The 22,443-nt window shown below is 40.6% G+C and overlaps 1 protein-coding gene across 2 annotated transcripts in view; it reads right to left on the bottom strand.

Annotated features, from left to right (window-relative positions):
* THADA (THADA armadillo repeat containing) overlaps positions 1–22,443 on the bottom strand; it is a 169,210-nt gene that overhangs the window by 1,984 nt on the left and 144,783 nt on the right. For both annotated transcript variants that reach the window (XM_040553566.1, XM_040553567.1), the window contains exon 37: positions 550–716. In XM_040553566.1, the coding sequence (XP_040409500.1) occupies positions 550–716 (167 nt within the window). The remainder of the gene's footprint in view (positions 1–549; positions 717–22,443) is intronic.

The following is a 22,443-nucleotide window of genomic DNA, read 5'->3' as shown; positions in this document are numbered from 1 at the left end:
CTACAGAACCAACATGGCAAAGCTTTTCTTTGCGTAAATAATCCTTCTGAAGGCGATGGCTTAGGTAAGTGAGGCTGTCTAAGTGCTGTACAGAACCAGTCCTATGAAGATGGCATGAGGCTACCAAATACGTAGCTGCAATCTCTGGACAAGCAGCTGGGGGAACACGGTTCTTGAATGCCAGATGTGCCTGGCACCCGCAACAGCACTTTAGATTCAAGGCGGGCGATCATCTGCAATGCCACTGAATGCAATTAGTTACAGCTGCAGTCAACAATGATTTGTTAAGAACTCTTGATTTATTTCAATCTCTGTTTGTTGGTCTTTTTAATTTTATACTGATATTGCCAGGCCACTAACATCAACTCTATTTATTTATTCTAAATCTGTCCACGTGATTTTTTTTTTTTTTTTATAATTGTAAATACAATTAATACTGGAGTAATGACCGTCAGGGAATGGCTTCATCAGATTAGCCATTTCATTCTATTCCTACCGCAAGAAACACAGCCATCCCAATGTGAGGGAGCAGCTAGATGTTAGAATTACCAGAGCTGAAGTCTCCGAGCCTTGTCGTAGATCACTGTCTCCCAGCAGCCACTCCAGCAAGATCGGCATGCCGGCATGGGCTTCCCCCCACAGCTGAAGCAGCTCACACAGTGTGCCAAATGCTAAGTCCAAGGCCATCGGAGCATTCGCTATCCTAAGTGCAAACTCTGTTGAGAGAAAATATGTGCAACGAGATATAGCAAGACCAGAAACATTTTCAAATAAGATCAGCACAAAAATGATTTCTTGAAAGCAGATGCTGAATTTACACAAACACATCTAGAAGGATGAATCAGACTGCAAGTATGCCAGATGAGTATTTGTTTCTCTAACACCTGGAGTCTTTTTTCCAGTCCCAAAATCATACATGAAGCAACTGAAACACTGATGCCTAGTATTTTTCCTGCTCATATAGTGGCATTCCTTAACAAAGGTTCAAGTATACCAAGATGTCTGTTAAAAATTTGTTCAGAGACAGTCCTGACAGTATTACATGGTGACTATTTACGCAAAACTGCAGCTATACCGTAAATGTGACCTGGTGATTCACTGGATCTCAAAAGCCTACAGCACATTGTATGTTTTAAAGGGCTGAAATATAGAAGGAATCATCATTTGGTATGCAATCTCTCTCTATATAGTAGGTTATACATTTATATACATGCACACATATGTAAGAGAGATCAAGCATGCAAGACAGGCTTAGAGAAGATGTTCGAGGAGGGAAAGACAGACACTGCTTACAATATCATCACAGAGATATATTTATACAGTTTTTGCTATCGGCTGCTACAGTTTTTTCCCCGGGAACTGAAGAAATGGACAAATCATGCCAGAACTGTACACAAAGCCATCATCCACACCAGATTTCTTCCCTAAACCTCTCCACTGCTCTCATCTGTGCAGATGATATTTTAACTATGTTGTTCCTAGGCCTGCTCACAATAATGGAATACATAAAAATGCCATCAGCCTTGTTTGCATTCAGATCCAACAGTTGCCTTCACCAATACAAGTTTATCCAGTGGTAATGTTAATGTAGTTTTTCCTTTTTTTTTTTCTTTTTTTTTTTTTTTTTTTAAATGGGCATGAAGGAAGAGGACTGGAGGAGGAGCACTAATGAACAAGTCCCTGTAAAATTCCTGTTAGTGTAAAATGGATTTGGGCAAAATTTACCCTTGTGTCCACAGTCACCAGCAAAAAACAGCTGTTCACGGAAGGGTCTTACTTCTAAGTAGTAAGGACACATCATCCAGACACTTCATCCTTGAAGACTGTCTTTTCTGAGGCGGAAATGCAGCAGAGCCAGAATTATTCAGAAAAATCGATAACAGACATGGAAGGCTGACCTTACTTTTTGTGTCGGAGGTTCCTTAAACATTTCTCACAAAGGAAAACCACTAACATGCAAGAGGTACAACAGTGCAGTCCGGCACCAGCCACCCTTCACACCTCTGTTGTGCAACACTCCTTACTCCCTGTGCCAGCTGCAGATCTTCTGGAGTACTGGCACAGAAGAGCAACGAACAGTAAAACACGGCCTGCATACCAGAACTAGGGAAATAGGCATGCCAACGAATACGGAAGAGCAAGAAACAACTGAAGGCAGAACAGGCTCAGAAAAAGATGGGTGCATGGTGTTTGACAGACCTGGCAAAGTACGGAGGACATCAGGGAGGACGAATTAGGATTTGAGACCACAAGAACAAAGGACTGTAATAAAGGAGGGAGTGAAGGAAAAAGAACAGATGGTCCCTTCTTTATCTTAGAGTTAGATGAGGGTAAATGGAAATCTCCTTGAACAAGCAACAGGAAGGTAGGCAGTCAATCTCTCAGTGACACTAATAACGTTACATATGCAGTTTGTCTCTGGTAGACAGTAAAATTAAATATTCAGGTCTGTTTTCTTCATGTCGAGACTTAGCACTGTATGGGGACACCCCTCAGTTTTGTCAGGGAGGGAGATTTCATTTATTTTAGGTGTTTTTGCTGGTGGTTCTTTCCAAGATCCGCCCCCCGCCCCCCCCCCAAGCTTGCTTTCTCTGTTGCTGTGCCCTACTTTGAACATGTCTGCTACTCTAAAGGACAGGTACAATATTTGTCCTCTGTGGTTTGATTTGCTCAGGCCCGGGCAGAAACACAACTTCGTTCAAGCGGTGTGGGCACCTGCGACCCTCAGAAATACTGGCAGTCCCCGAGCTGCAAGGATACAAGCGGAGACAGCGTGGGGTTCTGAACTGGAGACGAGCACCCAGCTTACAAACACAAAGCACAACATTTTCAGAACAGTTCTTCTGAATTCTGATGATCCTCCAGAGTTTTACGGATGATTACTGAATGCCTGTGGTTGCCAATATTTATGTAACGCCCCTTGCTTGTGTCATTCGATCTGTCTTTGAGTATTTAGCAAAGTAAGTGATGCTGGGAGCTAAAACCCAAACATGTCATATCCTACTGCTGTCTTCCCGAAGTTAGCTGTTGCTTTGGAGGACTGATTATAGATACAACTGCACACATCTAAAATATCTGCCATTTCTGGGATTTTTTTTTTTTCCCCAGATTTAGACTCCTGAATCGCAAACAAAATCATGTGGTCTTTGTGGATAAGAACACTGGGCCCCTGAGAATGCACCAGAACATACACTGGGGCTGAAAACTGACGAGGCAGCAAAACAAGTGATGCTCAGATTGAACTTGCTTGCTAATAGTTTTTCAACAGAGCAACGCAGAAGAAAAGGCTGCTCTGTGGTCACAAAGCATGGCAAGCTTGTAGAGAATCCTTGCATCCCAACAAAATAAGTTGGAAGGTTTTCTCCCCCCCCCCATAAAGAGGACAAGAGAAAAATTACACAAGTAACATTTATAGGAGGTCTAACACCCAGGCATGAAAAACCTCAACACGGCACTAGCCCAAAAGATAGCGACTAACCTCCAGTGAACTGCAGACACCAGTGAACTGCTCTGCCAACCAACACACCAGATCTGATGTGGAGACAAAGAAAACCAGAACAGTGCTCCTTTGATAAGGCTGAAACCGAGACTTCAGAAATTCAGATAACAGACTGCCTACCTTGGGTCTCCAGTGGCCTCCTGGTACTTGAGGTGTCGGCACAGATTCAACGACAGATCAGGCTCTGGCAGCAGCAGAATTTGTGCTTCCCCCTGCCCATCCCACCCCTGCTGCAGGGCTCCAGGGAGGGCTGTAAGGCTTTCCATCACTTCCCCAGCTGCTGTCATTTACACAGTGCACTGACACGAACTGACTTCGATAACAGTTGACACAAATATTTGATGCTAGAATAGTGCAGGAACTGATGTGGAGACTCCCATTGCCACAAGAGCAACAAAAGGATGGCACAAGTATCCAGAGAAGGTGCATCAACCCCATAAGATTTTGAGTGCTAAAGTTATTTAGATAAAGAACAGCAAGCACAGTTATGTACATACCCATGACTTAATAGGTATACAGTGCTTTCAGAGAGAAGAACGTGCCATTGCTCTAAAAGTAACAGCAATGGATGCTGTAAGCACGTACATGATCTTTTAAGAAACTCACAGAAGGTGTGATGTCTTCTGAAAATGAACATACATGTCTTCACTGACGTATTAACTGGTGACAAGAACTGTGCCTCACATCGCAGCTTGCCTGTAAAACTTGACTGATTTTCAAGAAGCCATGGATTAGAGATTAGTTGATACTGTGTTCATGACTCATGCTAGGACTTCAGAAAGTGGTCTGAGCATGCTGCAGTTCACCAGGGGCAAAAAGGGCAGGTGGTTCTCCCACACACACCCCAGCCTCTGGCCATGGCCTCCTGATGCTTCCTGTGAGCCAGCTCAGGTACTCTGCTGAGCACGTGGTAAGCTAACGCTCAAAATAGTGAAATAGGAATTTGGCACGCACCTAAGTGCGTGGGTTCTGCTCGGTTAGCAAGCGGAGCTGGTCGCCCTGCAGCCAGATCTGGTAGGGTTGGGAGCTGGGGAAGGGAAGGTCCCGTGTCCCCTTCGGAGCACAGGAGGGAAATGCAGAAGGAGAGCAAGACCTCCCTCTCAGCAAGCTGCTAGGTCAGGCCAGCCATAACCCGAAACTTCACCATCAGTCATGTAAACAAAATACTAGCAGAGATGACTCAAGTGGCTATTAATAGCCTTTCATAATATATAAGTAACTATTTATTTTAAGAAACTGAAAAAAAAAAAACAACCTTCAAATGACAGATTTCTGGAAGCCGCTTACAGCTGATAGCCACAGGAACTAGAACAGCAGAAACCGAACCTGAAGATGTAGCTGTTGCCAAGCGCTGGGAAGTGTCGTAGTGCTCCCACCACAACAGTTCAACAGGCTATCAGACTGTGTCAAAATGATCACTTATCTGTTTTTAAAATTTTAAAACATATTTAAGTTCCAACACACGAAAACATCACAGGCAAGATAAGCATCTTGTTAAATAAGCCATCATAGGGGCTGAAATAAAAAAAAATTTCTCTGCACCTCCAACAAGTAGCTACAAGCAGAATTAATACTACTCCTTGCAATGAAAAACAAGAGATAACCATCAGGTACTACATGTTTTTTTCATTTTCAGGAAGTGAATTTTCATAAAGGGAAAGGGGTTAAGTACTGCACTGTTTTAGTCTTCTTTGTTAATCCACCCACATAAAAATTAGACCTCCCACACGCACATTCATATACTCCAAAAGCTTTGATCATGCCAGATGTAAATATTTCTTATAGTAGCCTATTACGTGTGCTCAAACTATACAATTGTTCTCTGTTAAACCCTCAGTGATATTATGGAGAGCTGAAAGGATATATTAAGAGCATACACACAGAAGATTTCAGTGACAACCGTGATAAAATATAGGCAAAATAGAAAAGCAGAACAGATTCCTTGCTTAAGAAGCCATTTTGTAATTGTTTTTATATTGGTAACTGTTAACTGAAGTAATTTTAGAACAAAGGGTAATGCAATTTGTATAAATGTATACACTGTATTCAGAACAAATGCAAAGAGAAGCACTAGGAGGGAGCTTAGTGCTGTAGTGCTGAGAGGAAGCCTCATGACAAATAGTGTACCAACAGCGAGGATGTTTGCAAGCAAAACGTAAAGGATAAATTGACATCAAAATTACAGAAAGTATTTTAGGTAGACAAGGCATATTCTAGTGTGGTAATTTTTTTTTTCTCCACAGAATGCTGCGTACCTACCTAGGAATACCCACTACTGCATCACTATCAATACAGTACCTTGTAACACACCAGTAAAGTAAGGTAACAATGCCCTTGCTTCAGAGACAAGCATGCACATTTACACCCACGAAAGCTGAAAGTTTTGCTTGGCAAAACTGGGGATTAATCTCAGGCTGATACATCACCTAAACAAGATGATGAATGTCAGCAAGAGATCTGATTGCCATCCAAACGATGGGAGATCGAGCACCACAGTCATTAATACCTGTAAGGTTAGATTTGAAATTTTTGAATTTTTTTTTTTGAAAATAGATTGAAAATTTCAGCCATTGAATCAATACTCACTTTTGCTAGCATTGATGGTTTTCTTTCTGGTGTTAAGTAATAATCAAGTTTACCCCTAATTCTTGACATATCAAGTAAAAGAGAGCCCGAGTGACACGTAGCTGCAGATAGATACACACGGGTTTCCCCAAACTTAAAAAGTCTTAAGATTAAAATAAATAAATAAACAAATCTTACTGGTCCATCCTAAGAGTTTCATAAACTGGTAAATAAAATGAGGTTGGAAACCACATTTCTTATGCTGAGATCACCTGCTCGTATGTTCTAATTGGATTTAGATGGGAATTGTGCAGCTCTGCAGCAGTGCAGCACACAAGTGTCTGGCCACCAGGAAAACAACAGGAAAAAAGAAAGGTCGTGGCAGGGATGGAAAGTAAAGGGGTGTTCATTCCCACTCGGCCTCTACAGATTGAAAAAAGACAACTGAGAGGTAGAACAACAACAACAAAAAAGAAAATACATAAGCGCTAACTGGGGCTTCCAGATAGTTCGCAGATGACTGTTTGAAAGGGTGCTTGTTCATTGCACTGTGTCAGTTTAAGTTACAAACATCAAAATTTCCAGTTTTTAAAATGACCATTTATGTAAAATCTAATATATAAGCAGAATCCTTTTTATAGCGTTTCATAAAATCAAAGGCAATTAGATCATTTCTATCCTCTCGAGAAATATCATTCCCTAGATGACGTACAACTACCTCATCTGTTTTCCATTTTCTTGCCTGAATCTATTTTACAGCCACACTTTTTCAGGATGACTTTAAGAGGAGGCCCTTCCTGACATCATGCAACAGGATGTCAAAACACAACACTATTACAAAACAAACTAATCAAAACTAATTTGTTAATAGTTGCAGTCTCCAAGTATAGCGGCCGTAATGTTGCTCTCAGCTTTGCCTTTGATTATAAACAGATCTCAGTTAATAACATCTCTGATTATGACAGAAACTCACAGCTCAGGACCAAGCAGAAAATTAAAGCCCATTCTTGAACAGAAAAGCACAAACATATTAATCGTCTTTTCAAGCCCATGTTTGGAATGTGAACAGAACAGTATTTTCCAACTCCGAATTATTTTTTAAATGTATGTGCATATGTGTATAGACAAGCTCTTCCCATACACGCCATGCCTCCTTTGCACAAAGGGTTTTATTACAAAACAACCACAGCTAACAGATCTTTCACAGGAAATGAGCATTTGGACTTTACCACTTGCATTACCGTTTTTTCAGAAACACGCCCCCTGCCCCCCAAAGGCACACTCCAATTTAAACAGCAAAAAAACAATACCCCCTGCATAAACCCACAGAACTTTTGAACAGACTTTTGAAAAGGTAAAAAAAAAAAAAAATGTATTATTCTTCAGCTAATTGTTTAGAACATTGCCAATGAGAATATAAATATGTTTAACTCAAATTAGGTGTGTGTTGGATAAATGAAGATGTATACTCACAGTTTCTAAATTAGTATCGCTAGAACTAAATATATGGCTGAGGTCTCTTATTATTGGCGTGTTCCAAGTGAGGAACTTTGTGCTTAGCACTGAGGAAGATTAGCAGATGTGACTGAGATGTGTGTTACAGCTGTGCTGCAGGAACATGGGAGGCCAGTTTGTAACATAGCTGGGACTGTAGTATCTGGAGATTGGTGGTCAAAGGTTCGTTATAGAAGGGATAAAGGAATGAGGAAAGTATGGGTAATCAATATAGGAGACTGTATATAAAATTCTTCTCTCCATAGTGCCTGAAACCCAATATAATTTAGGGCTACATTCAAATACTTAAAAATATTTTTAAAACAGTAATGAAAAGGCAGGCTTTGCTTCGTTACTGTGTGTCACAGCCACTGCCATCACAGCTTGCATAAGGAGCCTGTCGAGATCTGTAAGCTGCTGCCCTGTTTACTCACTTGCAATTAACATGCTGATAAGAAAAAAAACACTTAATATATTATTCACATGAACACTCCATTTAACATTTACCACTTTCAGACTCCCGGGCTGAGCACATACACTTATCTTTCGTGTGTTCTTTCTTAATTTTCAGGACCATAACTACTCATAACCTTTACGTAACGGTGCCACTGTAATTAATAGAGCTAAATGAAGCGCTGTCAGTAAATAATCAGTAGCTAGTCCTTGATGGATGAGCTGATCCTAATTCAGTCCATTCACTTTCAACTTTAATTAGTGGCATTGTATTCTACAAAGCAAACAGTTCCTTCACCCTGTGATGATCTAGCATTGTATAAGAGGGCTGAGAATAACTTGCAAGGTGTGGAAATAAATTTGGGAATACAAAGATGCCACAGCGATTACACATTTTTATATAATCTAATTCTTTAAAAAGAAGTAATATGAAGTTCCTGATGCAAAAGCCAGTGATTTTAACAAGTACCATACAACCCAATAAATCTTCCTAAGAATCATGAGTTTTAATGAAGTAGTTCTCCCTCCTTTTTCTTTAATTAAACTAAGTGATATGAAATGCGAAGGTTATGTTGGTGGCATTTTTTTTGCTAGATGCAAATACGGGCCTAAATATGCTCTGTATTTCTACATTTAAGTACCAATGCAACAACATAGTTTTTTGTTGTTGTTACAATAGCCCTTGTTCAAACCCCATGCTTGCTGCAGCTGCTGACAACTGCTAAGCAAACTGTTCACCTTTGAGTTATTTGAATTTAGAGTAATTTTAGATTATCGGACATTTTTCAAATAAACATAGAAAAAAATGAACTACTCAAGACCACTTAGGTTACGGTGTGCTTTGACCTTGTTCTATGTTTTCTCTGAATGTTAACTTACATCGGTATGCCTTGTCTTTCTTCCAGCAGTTCTGTGCTAAAGGGTGGGACAATGCAGAGTAACGCCTATTGCTGTAAGTAAGCTGTAGCTATTAAGCATGTCTGAGTAGAGAAGACCCTTGCCAACTTACTACAAAACATCTGAGGAGTACGTGCCATTTACTGAATGTACGTGTTTGTGAGCAGAGGGGCAAAAAGTAAGTTGGGAACCTCAGCAATTCAGTCTTCATGTCTGTACTGATTGATACCTCATAATTAAATACTATGGAGAGAGGCTGTTTTTAAGTAGAGATGATTTATATTTCATTTTTATTTTTTCTTCATTTCACTTATTAAAAAGGATGACATTTGAAAGAAACCGACTCTAAGATTGTTCTTATGGAAAGTGCCATAAATCTTACATAGAATAATTTTTGTCAAAAAGGTTCATGATACACTCTCATCTTTTTTGCTGGTCAGTTCTCTAAACCCATGTATTTTCTCAGCATCTAAGAGTATATACTTAAAAGTGCAAAACCCCACAGATGCTGTTCACTACACAAAGACATGATGAAAAGAACCCTTGCATCAAACCCTTCCAACATACATAGTCCAGACAGACAACAGATGAATAAGACAAAGGGATGAAACTTGTATGTAAAGAATGGCTCACAAGCAGTTATTTTTATCTTTTTGCTGGCATCTTCATACACAGATACACAATCCCATAATACTATCATTAAGTTTGTGAACACACCCTTGTGTTAGAAAATATCGTAACTTCAAATTCATTCACACTTTAAGCGCATAAGTAACAGATGAGTGAGGACGTACTTTCTTTCCCTGTCAAGATCCAAATGCCTTCTAATGTCTGCTTGCAAGTAGCTCTCCATGCAGTCTATCGGATCTGCTGTTACATAGTTTGCTGGCATCCTGTTGAAGAAAGCCTGCCTGGCTACAGAGCTGTGGTCTACAGACAGGCTGATGTTGCCAGGGTTCTTCCTTTCAACAGCTCCCCTCCAGCTCCTAGGCTAGTACAGACCCACAACTTCGAAAGACTTAAAGGCTCCTCTATGATCATGGGGCATCTTTCAGTCCACCCCAAGGAAGAAGTTTCCACCTTCTTTCAAGCCCAGGAGCCTCGGAAGGTATCCCAATTCAGCTAACCTATGTAAGCAGCACTAGCCGAGAAGAGAGGCAGAAGCACCGCTGATAGGGCACGTGCACCACATGCCCGTCAGCTCTACCAGGAGGCATCTGCCCAAAGCAACCGGCACCGAGAGCTTACACGTCACTTAGCAGAAGCTCTCCTGCAGGTGTCTGACAGACAAATTATAAGCACAGCTGCACGTCTCAATCCTGAATGGAAAATACCCAACTCAGAAAAAAAAATTCAACAGCATCCAAGCCCATCAGAGATCTACCTGCCCTGCACAAAGGCAAGATAACGCACCAGTGATTTCATCTGAGAGTGAGTTGGTTTCTAGGCTTCCTTTCAGACATATCACAGTGAAATGAAGCATTTCATGTACTCCTCACTCCTCTACGTCAACACAAAGGCTTCCTGATCCTAATCACACCAGTGTGGTTCATGACATTCTAGTATCAGGACTAAGACAATGAATTACCAAGATGATGTTCAAATTTCACCTTAAAGCAAGAAACGCATTTTTCTTTCACACAAGTCTTGCCTCCTAGGCAATTTCTGGATTTTGCAGCTTCCGCAACCCAGGGCATTTCCCTTTCTTTATATGGGCATGTCCACACCTCTCTGGAAATCTTTCAGCCTATTTACACCTCCAATTTGAGCTCCAACAACTGCAGTCAAGTAAGTAACAGCTAGCTCAAGACTTGCTAGCAAACTGCTAGTTGTCACATCCCTATCCCAGACATCGGTGGGGTGGCTACCTGCAACTTCACCTGCATCTTCATCAGCCACACCACCACTGCAGGGCCTTGACACACAGAGGCAGATCGTTAAATCATAACATGGTTTGCATGAATCACTGTGAGATCTTCTCACAAGTGAATTTACAGGAGGAGCAGGAACTGCTTGGTCCTGCATACAATGTGAATATATACACAGACTCCTTGACTGATGAATACCATTCCATCAGTAATCAGAGTTCTTCAGTGGAAAGTCTAACAGATACAAATAGACTTGTCTAGAACAGATTTTACGTTTGTCTTTTCCATTTCCTTCAAAGTCCTTTGAGGAATTGCCTTGTGTCTCTTCAGCTGAGAGAGAACTGAGATAATGCTGAGTGCTCTCCACAATATACTGATACACTCTGAAAATAAGCACTCCTTGCACAAGATAACCAGAAAAAAATGTCTTGCATATGGACACAGATATGAACTGCGCAACACCAGGGAATTCCCAGTCACTGGAAAGAAACCTCTCTTTCTATTCTCTCCTCATTTAACACATGGCTTTGAACCTCTCATCCCACATATTTTTAAATAGTCCAACCAGGTGAGGAAGACAGAATGGCTAGCTAGCATGTGACTCTCATTCATTCATCATTATGTGGAGTACTTACTTCCCAAGTCACTTGCATTTGTATGATGTCCACATAAAGAAGAAATGGCACTATCTGTATTCTGCCGAAGGAGAGGAGAGATGTGAAGATTAAGATTAAAAAATCTTGACTGATTTTAGATGTCCAACCTGAGACATCATGACCTGTTTTCTGAGTATTCAGCATCCTGTGTTTTAATATTTGAAATGCATTTGCCTCTGGCTTCTGCTGTACGTGCTCTGAACTCCTGCAAATCATGCCTCCAAGGTATCTTGCTGAGCACTCAGCAAACAGGTGACCTCCTTTCCAAACTCTGGTTGAAGTGACTTGCTTACCTGCACAAAACAGCTCTCTGGGAGAGGCAGGGATACAATGCAAATTGCAAGAGCAAAACTAAATGGCTTTGGCATGTTCCTTCTTGTGATCCTGTCTTACTTTATCACTTTCAGTTTTGCAAGTGAGGTAATACTGTTAGAGATATTTCCTATACTGTATGTTCCTGATTCATCATTAGAGCAAATCTGTCATGCCTATTGAATGGTATAAGAACTTCTTGGGGGGAAAAAAAGGAAAAAAACACAAAAACAAAATTAACAAAACAATCAAATGAAAAAACACCTTGTTGTAAGGTAGCTAGTCCCTGCTGCCTAGTACATGCAGCACGTAATAATTAAGGTTGCATTTCCTATTTTTTTTTTTTATACCTGGCCTTGCAATCTCACATCTTACTAAGACTCTTAGTGTAGGGAAAGGGCAAAGATAGCAATATGTGTGTGTAATTTTTCAAATTTCAAAACAGAAAAAGAAATCTGTACCTTATCCAAGTAATATGACATTATATTGAAGCTCATGAGTCAGAGAAACAGTGGTACCACAAGGCTGACCACATCTGCAGCTGGAAACTAATGGAGTAAGAGGGAGTGGTAACATCGCAGAAGATGTGGGGTATACGGACAGCACTGCTCCCGTGTCTTGTATCTAATCCCTGTCAGCAGACCTCACAGTATCTCAACACAGGTCTAATTATCTTGGCCAGTTAAGTTCTTGTTTTCCTTTGAAAACTCCGGGCTTGACACTCAGCCTCTTAACCAGCTCCAGTCACACTATCTCCCAAAATGCAGGAAAGTTCCCCTTTTATCTTCTTCCCTACATTCTTCTGCTGCTGGACCCAGTCCAGCCTCCTCTCACCACAATTTTCATTAAAGATCTTTCTCCTCCTTTATGTCCTCCTCTCACACTGGCAAGAAGACGGCTCCTCACCTAACCAGACCGGGGATCCACCTCCAGCACCCTTACCCTCAGCAGTTCAGCTCGACTGTTTCAACAGCCTACAGAAATTTTTCTGATTAACCGTTTTCCCTTCCCTAACCAGAAATGACAGCACATTTCTCGTATTTGCTGATCACCCACAGGTATTATTGAAAGCGCAGGAGTTTTCATTTCAAGTACGTAAAGGCAGCCTGGCCCACGGCTGCCCCCAGCAACAACTGCAGAGTCCTTCTGGGGTTCTGCACCCCTGGCTCACGGCGCGCTCAGCTCCCTTCTGGGAGCACAGGTAAGTGCTGCAGGAGCACAGAAATTTAAGCTGCTTAGTGAACACAAAAATCTTTGCAGGTTTTAGCTTCTAGGCTCCTTAAAGTCTCTACCACGACATTTTATAGTCTTACTTCTCAGCCAAATTTGTATGTATTTTACTGAAGTAGCTTGCTCCAAAGCATAAATATGTTAGAGCATTCAAAAGAAAAGGCCTGAAATTCTTTCTGTGGCCTGCATAAAGAAAGCATGTTTCCCTAACTTCTTATATAGATTCATGTCTACTGTAATAAATAAGGAAAAAAATAAAATTCTTCACGGTATGGCAAATGTCAGTACCAACTATTAAGAATTAACACAAGTAACTGAAAAATACGATTTTATAATGAGAAGTGTCAGAGAACACTACCAATGGACCATCAACCCTGCTTATAAAAATACACAATTCATGCACAATTAAATTAATCTACAAGACAAATTATAAAGAGAAGATGGAGACAAAAAAGCGATAGGCTGTGAGCTTACAGAAGTCAAGGAAAGTTCTGCTGAGAAGGTGCTAGAAATTGGGAAGATGAAGTCGGAGGAGGTGGAGATGAAGGTGGCACTTATTGCACAGAAAACAGTCACAGTGCTGGTCACGGTGCTGGTGTATTTTTTTCAATCACATTGGCAGTCTGCAAGAGTAAACAACATCAAAGGGATTTTTGTCTGCCCCTCCCCCCCCCCCTTTTTTTTAAAACAAAATAAGGAAATCAACAGGCATGCTCCTGTGTACGTGGTTTCCCACCACAACCTCTAAACCAGCTGTACAATTTCAACCCAGTCTGACAAAAAGGGATAAAGAAATCCAAAACATGAAGTCTTGCTTCTATGTAACCAGCCAGCTAGGTAGAGGAAAGAGACCCTCTTACCATCCCACCTACCGAAAAGCTGAAACTTCAGTGATTAAACATGAGAAAATCCACTTATCTGCAAAACAAATCTTTAAAAAAAAAAAAGAAAAAGAAAAACGAGCTCCTTTCATTCCACTGCTCAAGGAACTTTTTAAGCTGCCACATGCAGTTACACTCCACACTGGCACACGTTTCTAACATGGACACGTACATCTTTAACACAAAGACTCTTTCTGTCTGTAACATCTTATTTTTCAGTCTGCCTGTTTCAAAGGAGCTTGCTTCAGGGAAGGCCATAACCTACTTCCCCCTGCCAGGGAGGGCACAGCCTTCACCCTACCGGTGAGAATCATGCAAAGTGCTCTAGCTTGGAGAATATACCTTTACTCTGTGACAGCCTTCCGCAGTGTCACAGAAATAATCATGCCAACGGTTAAAATCCAAGGTAAAGCAAGGCAGCTAACAAGCAAGGGCTGCCCATATTGTCTGTGCTACTTCCCCATGAGTTGGAACTGAAACCACTAGTGTGTTCTACAGAGCAGCTCAGGATTCAAGGCATGTATTTAAATACTGTTTCACCCTGAGATCCCTTCAACTCCAGGATCTCCTTACATCCTGTTGAATTTCTATTCCAGGGTTTGTACCAACCTCATGTTACAGGAGCTTGAAGTCATCAGCTCCATACGATCAAGTCCTCTGTACTTTGGGATATAACCTGAGAGACCATTTCTCATCTCACTATGATCTTCCCTGATTAAACTAGTCTATGCATCACACATTGCTTTAGAAAAAAGAAAATAATATTGGAAACATCTTTTCTGAAGGACCCTTGATTTGTTCATTAATACCGTTTATTTAACTCTACCACTATTAGACTTCAGAAACCACAGGGCATGCCTTGCTTTCTGGACATTTCTGAGATGTGGTGGTAAGAGAATATGGCATGTTTGTATATACTATATTGCAATATGGTGATTTACTTGAATAACTTACATTTGGGGAATCTGAATTAAAGAGGAAAGATATCATGGAATTTAACTCTTCGTTGTGCATCTTAATGTCTGTACACTAGATAGGCCTTTCAGTAAGTAGGAGGAAATGAGAAAAAAATCCACCTTTTAATGTTTATAGCAAATGTAGGTTAAGTTGAGCACCCTGTAGTCTAAACAGTTACATGCTAAGTTTTGTTTGGGAATGAATTTGTAAAAATGAGGATGGTGAGAAAAAATCTACTAAGTGTAACTGTGGTCTTCAACACAAACATGCAATAAGCTTTTGTATGTCTGCGCATGAGGGAAAGTAAAAGGATAATTAACATAGAACATGAAAAAATGAATGGGTTTTATTAGTCCTGGTAATAAGATATTGTAAGTCCAACCTCCACTGTGATCAAGCCAAGTGTATAAGTTAATCAAGACCTTCACTGAAATATTTCTGTTAACACTTTCATCTTACCAGTGGGAATTATTTATACAAACATTTTCCACTGCTAGCATGACAAGGTGATCATTAACACAGCACAGACCATGCAAAAGACCAAAATTAAAAACATGCGAAAGTGGCATTACACTGGTACTGTAAGCAACTACCATAAATAATTCTGCTCCTCAAAATGATTTCAACAGTCTTGTTCTACATCTAACAATCAAAAGCCCTGTATGAAAAAAATCTAATTCTTGAAATTTAAATTTCTAGACTTCCCAAGGATGTTTAACTTGACTTTCACATGCATGAGAAATCAATTTGTTCAGCCAAGCCAGTTCCAAGTTCCCCTTGTAAGAGCTCATTTGGAACTGATTATAGGAAAAAAGAAGTTGACTTTTACACATCTTAGGTTTTGAAGTAAGGGCCCATTGTGTCCCACAACTGCTTTCACCCCCACCCCCGCCACACCATTAATTAAACCAACCAAATCAGTGGAAAGGCTATGGCTCAGGGAATTGGTAATACACTAAAAGCGTCTTTCATTCTACGGTGCTGCTTTGGCTCTGGCACCGGTAGGTTCTATCTTGGTCATTAAAAATTCTGAATGCTGACTTATGTGAAAACAAAGAGGTGGCTTAGGTTAGTCTGCAAAGATATTTATGTTCCCTGCCTTGCTCCCGCCCACACATACACAAATGAAATGGTGTGCAGAAATCTACTTGCAGAAGTGCATTGTCTCCTCCTCCTTGGTGAAACACCTCTCGGTGCAAAATGACATTGCAAAGAAATCTAAGTATGCTACGTGCGTGCCTTGGAATGGGACGTCGGCCTTGCAGGGGACAAATACTCTGCACAGGCTATCAGTGTCATTTTTTCAGAGCTGGTATTTTATGGTGAAGCTTGATGCATAGGGCAGAACAAGAGGAAACATGCACTGTTGACATCTGTTACACCTCTGTTGCTGAAAGACAGAAACCTTCATTCTTCTGCAGCTGTCAATTAGGGTTTTCCATGAGCAATATATTTCCAAAAACTAATGGACTATTTCCCATAGCATTAGACACGCATTTCTCAGCATATATCTTCCTACTCTATGTATAATACAGATGAATATTTAAATTATAATCTATTTAGCCTAAATACAAGCAGTTTACGAACTAGATGTCTACAGTACTGAGATTAGACCTTTAAAGTTTTGCACATTTAGGGCTACGAGGTGGTAACAAGGATATGAAATTAAGTAATTACAAACTTGTAAAATTTCGCAAGCTCTCCAGCGCATCACATGCTTTCAGTTGTTATCCCATCTGAGCCTTTCCTCAGCACACCACGTGTGCCTGGATGCACGTAGCCAAGCCTCTCGCTCATCTTTCACATCAGACCTTCCAGAACGCTGCTCTCCACTGCACTGTGAGGGAGATGGTTGAGATACCAAAAATATCAGAGATGCTGGGCTATATCCATCTGGACTGCTTTCCTTCATGTGACCTTCTCTGTCTTAAGCAATCCGAGGAGGACAGGGACAGTTGCAGGTTATGAGTAACTCCAGACTTTTTGCGCACAGTCCTGCCTACACTAGTGCCAGCTTTCACCTGTGCCAAATAATGAATGACTGACAAGTTACCACCAGCTTCCCTATCCCAGCTTTCCATCATGTCTAATGCCTGGTTGGATGCTATGAGACAGTGAGCTCCCTGTAAAAATAATTTATTTTCTTTTGAATTGTATGCAACTACCTTTCATAATTCTAGTGATTTTCTTTCACCTATTCCTTTACCCTACTTGTTAATCATTGAACAATTCTTCTTAATGTAACAGGATTTCTTTTCCATTGTTTGTCTGACCGTTTTGCAACACAATCTGGCTTAAAAAAAATGTATCAATTTTGAATAACTGTCCTGTATCAAATAGCTAAAGGTTGTAGCCATTGGTCTTTCAAAAATAAATATCTTGGGATAGTTTTACCCTTTCCTAGCAAGGGTGAAAGAGCAGTATGAATAAAAATTATGATTCTGTGAATTAGAGAACTGCAACAACTGGCCTGGCCTCCAAACAGTGCAGTGTGTGCTCAGACTTCATTTTACAGATGAAGGACAAGCTACAACATTACTATTTCAAGTTTCATTTCAGCTTTTCCAAACCAATAAAGCTGGAGTCCATTTATTCAAGTAATGCATTTGAATCTTGGTATGAATACTGAATACCATAGCAAAATGTCACACAGATATACGCTAGGTCCTCCAGTCTTCATATATCATGGAACTTCTATTATCTCTGTTGAGATCTCATTTCAAAATTCTAGATATGATGATGAAGCTGAACATTGTTGATTCTCAGCATGCCCCAAATTATGAATGCCAGCTACAGAAAACAAAACAGAATAAAAACAACTGACTAAACAAACTAAAAATCCACCACAGCTCTTCATGACTTACCTTTAAGAACTAGTTGGCATATGGCAGATAATACAATTTATTTTCCCCTAGCATCCCTTGCCATTCTGCCACTCACATGTAAAGAGATTTTTTTTTCCAAAGGCTTCCAAAGCATGAGATCTCCTGCACTGTCAGCTCATTTACAGAAAGCATGAATTAACTTTGTTCAGAAGAACGTGATCAGTCCTTAAGTTTTTGTTTACTACTGGAGAGGCAGATTTTGCCTAGTTTAGTGGCCTGGCTTGCAAAACTTTTTTCAATAAATACAATTATCACTGCTACTTGTTTTTTCTATAACTGGTCACAGAGTAAAAAGCAAGCCAATAAAACACAGGTTTTTTTCCTTTTCCTTTTTTTTTTTTTTTTGAAGACTAAGATACCATAGATCTCTCTCAGAAATGAAGTGCAGTGCTGTAAAGGCAGAAGATCAATACTGGTGCTATTTTCCTTCCATCAGGAAGGCCCATGCCTATTAACAGGGACAACATTTTTACAGAAAGCATCAGAAAACCTGGTTTCATAGTCCTATGAAGTTTCATAAACAGCTGCGGAAGGATGTGAATTCTCTCTGCCTTCAAGTAAATGGCTCTTCATTAATATTTTAGTCAGGCAAAGACTCCAAGTTTAGTAGGTAAGGTGGGGATCATAAACAGCCTCCCTCTATTCTGATTTTGTAAGTAAAGAAAAAAACTGGCATCAGGGGAAAAAAAAAGCACAGGGAAACAACACATTCAGCGATGGGTCCCTAAGCCCAAAGGCAACTTCCAAAGAGTTTTCTGAACAAAATATTTAAGCCCATTTTCAATCTTTTCCAGCCTATTTTTCTTCTGTATCTCGGGAAAATATCTAAAAAATATTCAAGAGTCACCACTGAAACAGGAAACAATCATACTGTAAACACAATCTGAAAGACCACAATTACTTCCCTATCAGATTTTCCAAAAGTTTTCATAAAAATATGAGATATTTTTCTGGTATAAAACTAGAACTTCAGCTGTAAAAGAAATGTTAAAGATGCTGAATATACATATCAACATAAAAAGATGGTACAATTAGACTACAGGTCAAATCTGCTTCTGGAACAGCACCAAATTTGTTGTAGCAGAGAGACCAGATTCATTTACGCTTCTAGACCTCAATTCTTTCATCCTTGCAACTGACCTGTAATTGTGCCCATCCTAGAACTATTACAGGAGATGTGAAAAACACCAAATTATAGCTTCTAGCCACAGTAAATATTTCATAATCTCTACCACGTGTCATTTTGCTTTCTGGAATAATTTTCTTAAATGTAAGGTCATCATAGTCATGTCATCAGGTAGTCACCGACTAGCACAGATAGTTACCGTCTACTCAGTTTGCCAGGATTTAAATGGTCCTGCATAAATCCTACACCGTGCATGCGCGTAAAGAAGCACTCACTTCTAAAAGCACGGAAGAGGAAAAAAATAGAAACAGCTAGAGGTATTGTCGCTTAAGTAGAAGGCTGAACATTCAACATTTTAAGAAGCACGTTGTCCTCTGTGAACCCTACTCTACTTACGATCGTACAATTACCGACAGCGTAAGTACATTATCTGTGATGTTGCCTTACATGGCCTATGGTACTTTTCAGTAACATCTAGTGCACTTCAGAGTGCAGAGTGTTCCCGTAGTTCCCAGCAGCGCCCCCTCCATCTGCCTCGCTGGAACCCCTTTCAGTGCATTCCAGGAACACGCACACAGCTGTGTGACCTTTCCTCCCATCCTCAACGCGCTTTATCTAACATAACCAAAGAGCTTTCACCTCCTTACAGTGTCTCTGAATACAGTCCTACACCGTGTTTGATTATAATACTGCAAACCGTTGCCAGTATTTTACACTTCACCACTGAGGTTGCAAGAAGAACACAGCAACATCCTTTTAATATAAGATATTACACGGTCTCCATGCACAACCTTTTTAAAATAAATGTCATTTGTGCAAAATCATCTTGTTCTGCAACAGGAGCAGCTCTGCTTTGCTGTGAGGTTTTTCTGCTTTTGGTTGTTTCTAGTTTTTATCATGACCTCTTCTGCTTCTGCCTGGGTGGGTCTTGTCTATGTCCCTTTTCTGCTCTCCACTACTTTAAGGCCATTTGGATAAATGCCTCCTCCCATTTAATCCCAACATTTGGCTCAAATAATTCCTCTTTTACAGCAGGTTTAGAAATCCAGTTCTTTCTGGTGAGTTGTGCATCTGGTTACCAGAATGCAGGTATGAAGACTGATAAAGCAAAATAAATACTGGAGCTGATCCCAGAAAAAAATTGCATTAACCTTCTTTCCACTTATCTCCAATACCAGGAACATGCCATCTTCTGGCTACCATGATGAGCAGCTTTCTTTCAATAACCAACACAATGCCCTGAGAACTTGCGGACAGTTCCCAAGAGCCCTGCTACACATCACAAGATCTGAGGAGATTTTTCTAACCAACAGACTCCAAAATTATAAAAGACTATCAAGGTAGCTTAAGAAGCACAGATGTTAGTAAGAACTCTGTAAATGAGCTTTCCAATTTGCCGTTTTTTTTTTCCTACCCAGGACAGTTGGAAGGTCTTGAAATTGATTCAATTGTGGGAAGCTCTTAACTTTCCACACAATAGCGCTCAGCATCACGTACCTAGAATGAAAATGTTCAATCTTCTGCATGCAGCACTAAAAATCTCCATTTTGGGGTTAGCTAGTGAAAGAGCTCCAGGCAGTTTCAGCACTGCACACTCTACAGCCCAGTTCTGACTGTGTTTTTTTAACCCCTCCATCAATCTCTAAAGAATCTAAACAGAGAAAAAAATGCACAAGTCTTACTTAAACCAAAAAGAGGAAATCTATTGCCTGTGATCCTGCCACAGACTCCAGCTAATACATCCTCAAAACAGTGCATGCATGCAGTTCCCTAGTTTACGTTCAGGTAATTACCGTGTATTTCTTAAAGCCAGGCAGCTGCCAGAACTGGTTTTAAGAGATGCAATTAAAGGAGTTGTTTGAGGCCTCAGTTTACAAAGAAGTCTATTAGCCTAACCTGAACATCAGGGCAAGTCATCCAGTGCATGAGAAAAGTTGAACCCTATACATTAATCTTTGTCCAGGATCAGAGTAACCCGACTCGTTTTATTCACCACACTCCTCCCGTTTGTCTCTCTAGAAAGCCACGCCGGCACCAAAGTAGAGCAAAAGCAGTGGATCTGTCCCCAGGTTTGGCAGGAGGATGAACATGTCGGTTATACGGAACAGAGAGTTCTGAACATCTCGTCAGTCCCTCTCCTTTACCTGCCTCACCAGGAGAGAGCGATGTAGGGACTTACAGCTTGTGTAGCGCACGTGGTGGTGCACGGCTTCCAACCCCCAGCTCCTTGCCAACTCCATTCCCCCCACAGGACTCGGCACTGTGTAAGTAACAGTTAAGACTGGGGAGGAGGAAAGGATTAACTCGATGTTGTGATGAATTCAAGCTTTAAGAAATCTGTTTAACACGTTCACCAAAAGGTAAACATGTGGAAGAAATGTGGAAGAAAAAACAACTCCTTTTGCTAGGGCCAAGGTTTCTAGGTACTTTAAGGAATAGTCTGAAAACACTCGGTTTCAAATGCCAACAAGGACCTGAGGCAGTAATCAAAGTAAAACGCATTTCTTTACTGTTTCCTGTGTTGTATGTGGGATGCTCTTATCATGCACCTGAACACCACCACCAACACTGGTATTTTTAGCATTGACTTTTGCCCAGCATTTACGCTTAGCCGTTTCACTAGCAACTAGAGCAGATTTCATCCGAGTCCCTTGTCCTGGAATACTTCATGGATTGGTCATAAAGGACCTTTGGGGTACACGTTTTGAGATCATGCCAGTCATCCATGATTTGCTGATATCACCTGTGGTGTTGATGATGAATGCCAGACCATTGTGTTACGTTAATATCACACAGCCTGAGTTATCTCTTATCTTCTGAGTGATTTATGAGATCTTGTTAGGGCACATACGTGTGAGAACTTCTGCGCAGCTTTTTTAGAAAATAGTATCAAAGAACATAAATCTAAGCAAGATTTCTTCTCTTTCACATGTTAATACGGTCTGATCTTCTCTTCTTTCCTACCTCTGCTAAAGGCTTATTTACACACCCCACCTCCAAAAAGATAACTAAATAGGCCTTTCCGCACACAGCTGCATGATAGAGACCCCTACTCTACAGTAAAAAAGTTTATATTTGAATTTACCATCTATATTCATGTGAGGGGAAAAAGGCATAAGAAATGAACTGCTTTGCTTTTCTTCCTGTCACTGAGACAGCGTGATGCACAAATAGAGAGGTTTTATTCAGCCAAATGCTAAAGCCTAGCAAAGAATTCAAAGTTACCTTGCAAATGTTTCCTTCTTTAATCTAATTAAATGATTCCCCTCCTGCCCCCAGCAGCACATTTTAACTTCTTTTGCACACATTTACACTCTTTAGTCAATAAGCAAAATAGAAGTTACTGAAAGGCATGTCTGCATGCATTTAGTCTGACACAGTAAGAGGTGGCTGAGATACTGGAGGCCACTAAACCACTGGTCAATACCCAATTTCCACAAAACCTCAACCAAATCTGCTACGCTGACCTGTGCCGCCCCTTCCCCAACAGCACGTTTGTCATCTTCACTATTTTACTGAAGGTTAAAAGTCAAATATATCAGGAAGGGAACACTCTGGAAGAGAAGAAAAGAGAGATTTGCATTGCCTTTCTTGAAGAAACTCCTGACCCAAGAGTACAA

The sequence above is a fragment of the Cygnus olor genome, chromosome 3 (genome assembly GCF_009769625.2).
Source record: "Cygnus olor isolate bCygOlo1 chromosome 3, bCygOlo1.pri.v2, whole genome shotgun sequence".
Lineage (NCBI taxonomy): Eukaryota > Metazoa > Chordata > Aves > Anseriformes > Anatidae > Cygnus > Cygnus olor.
The sequence above is the reverse complement of the archived record's forward strand: the minus strand, read 5'-3'. Positions and strand labels throughout refer to the sequence as shown.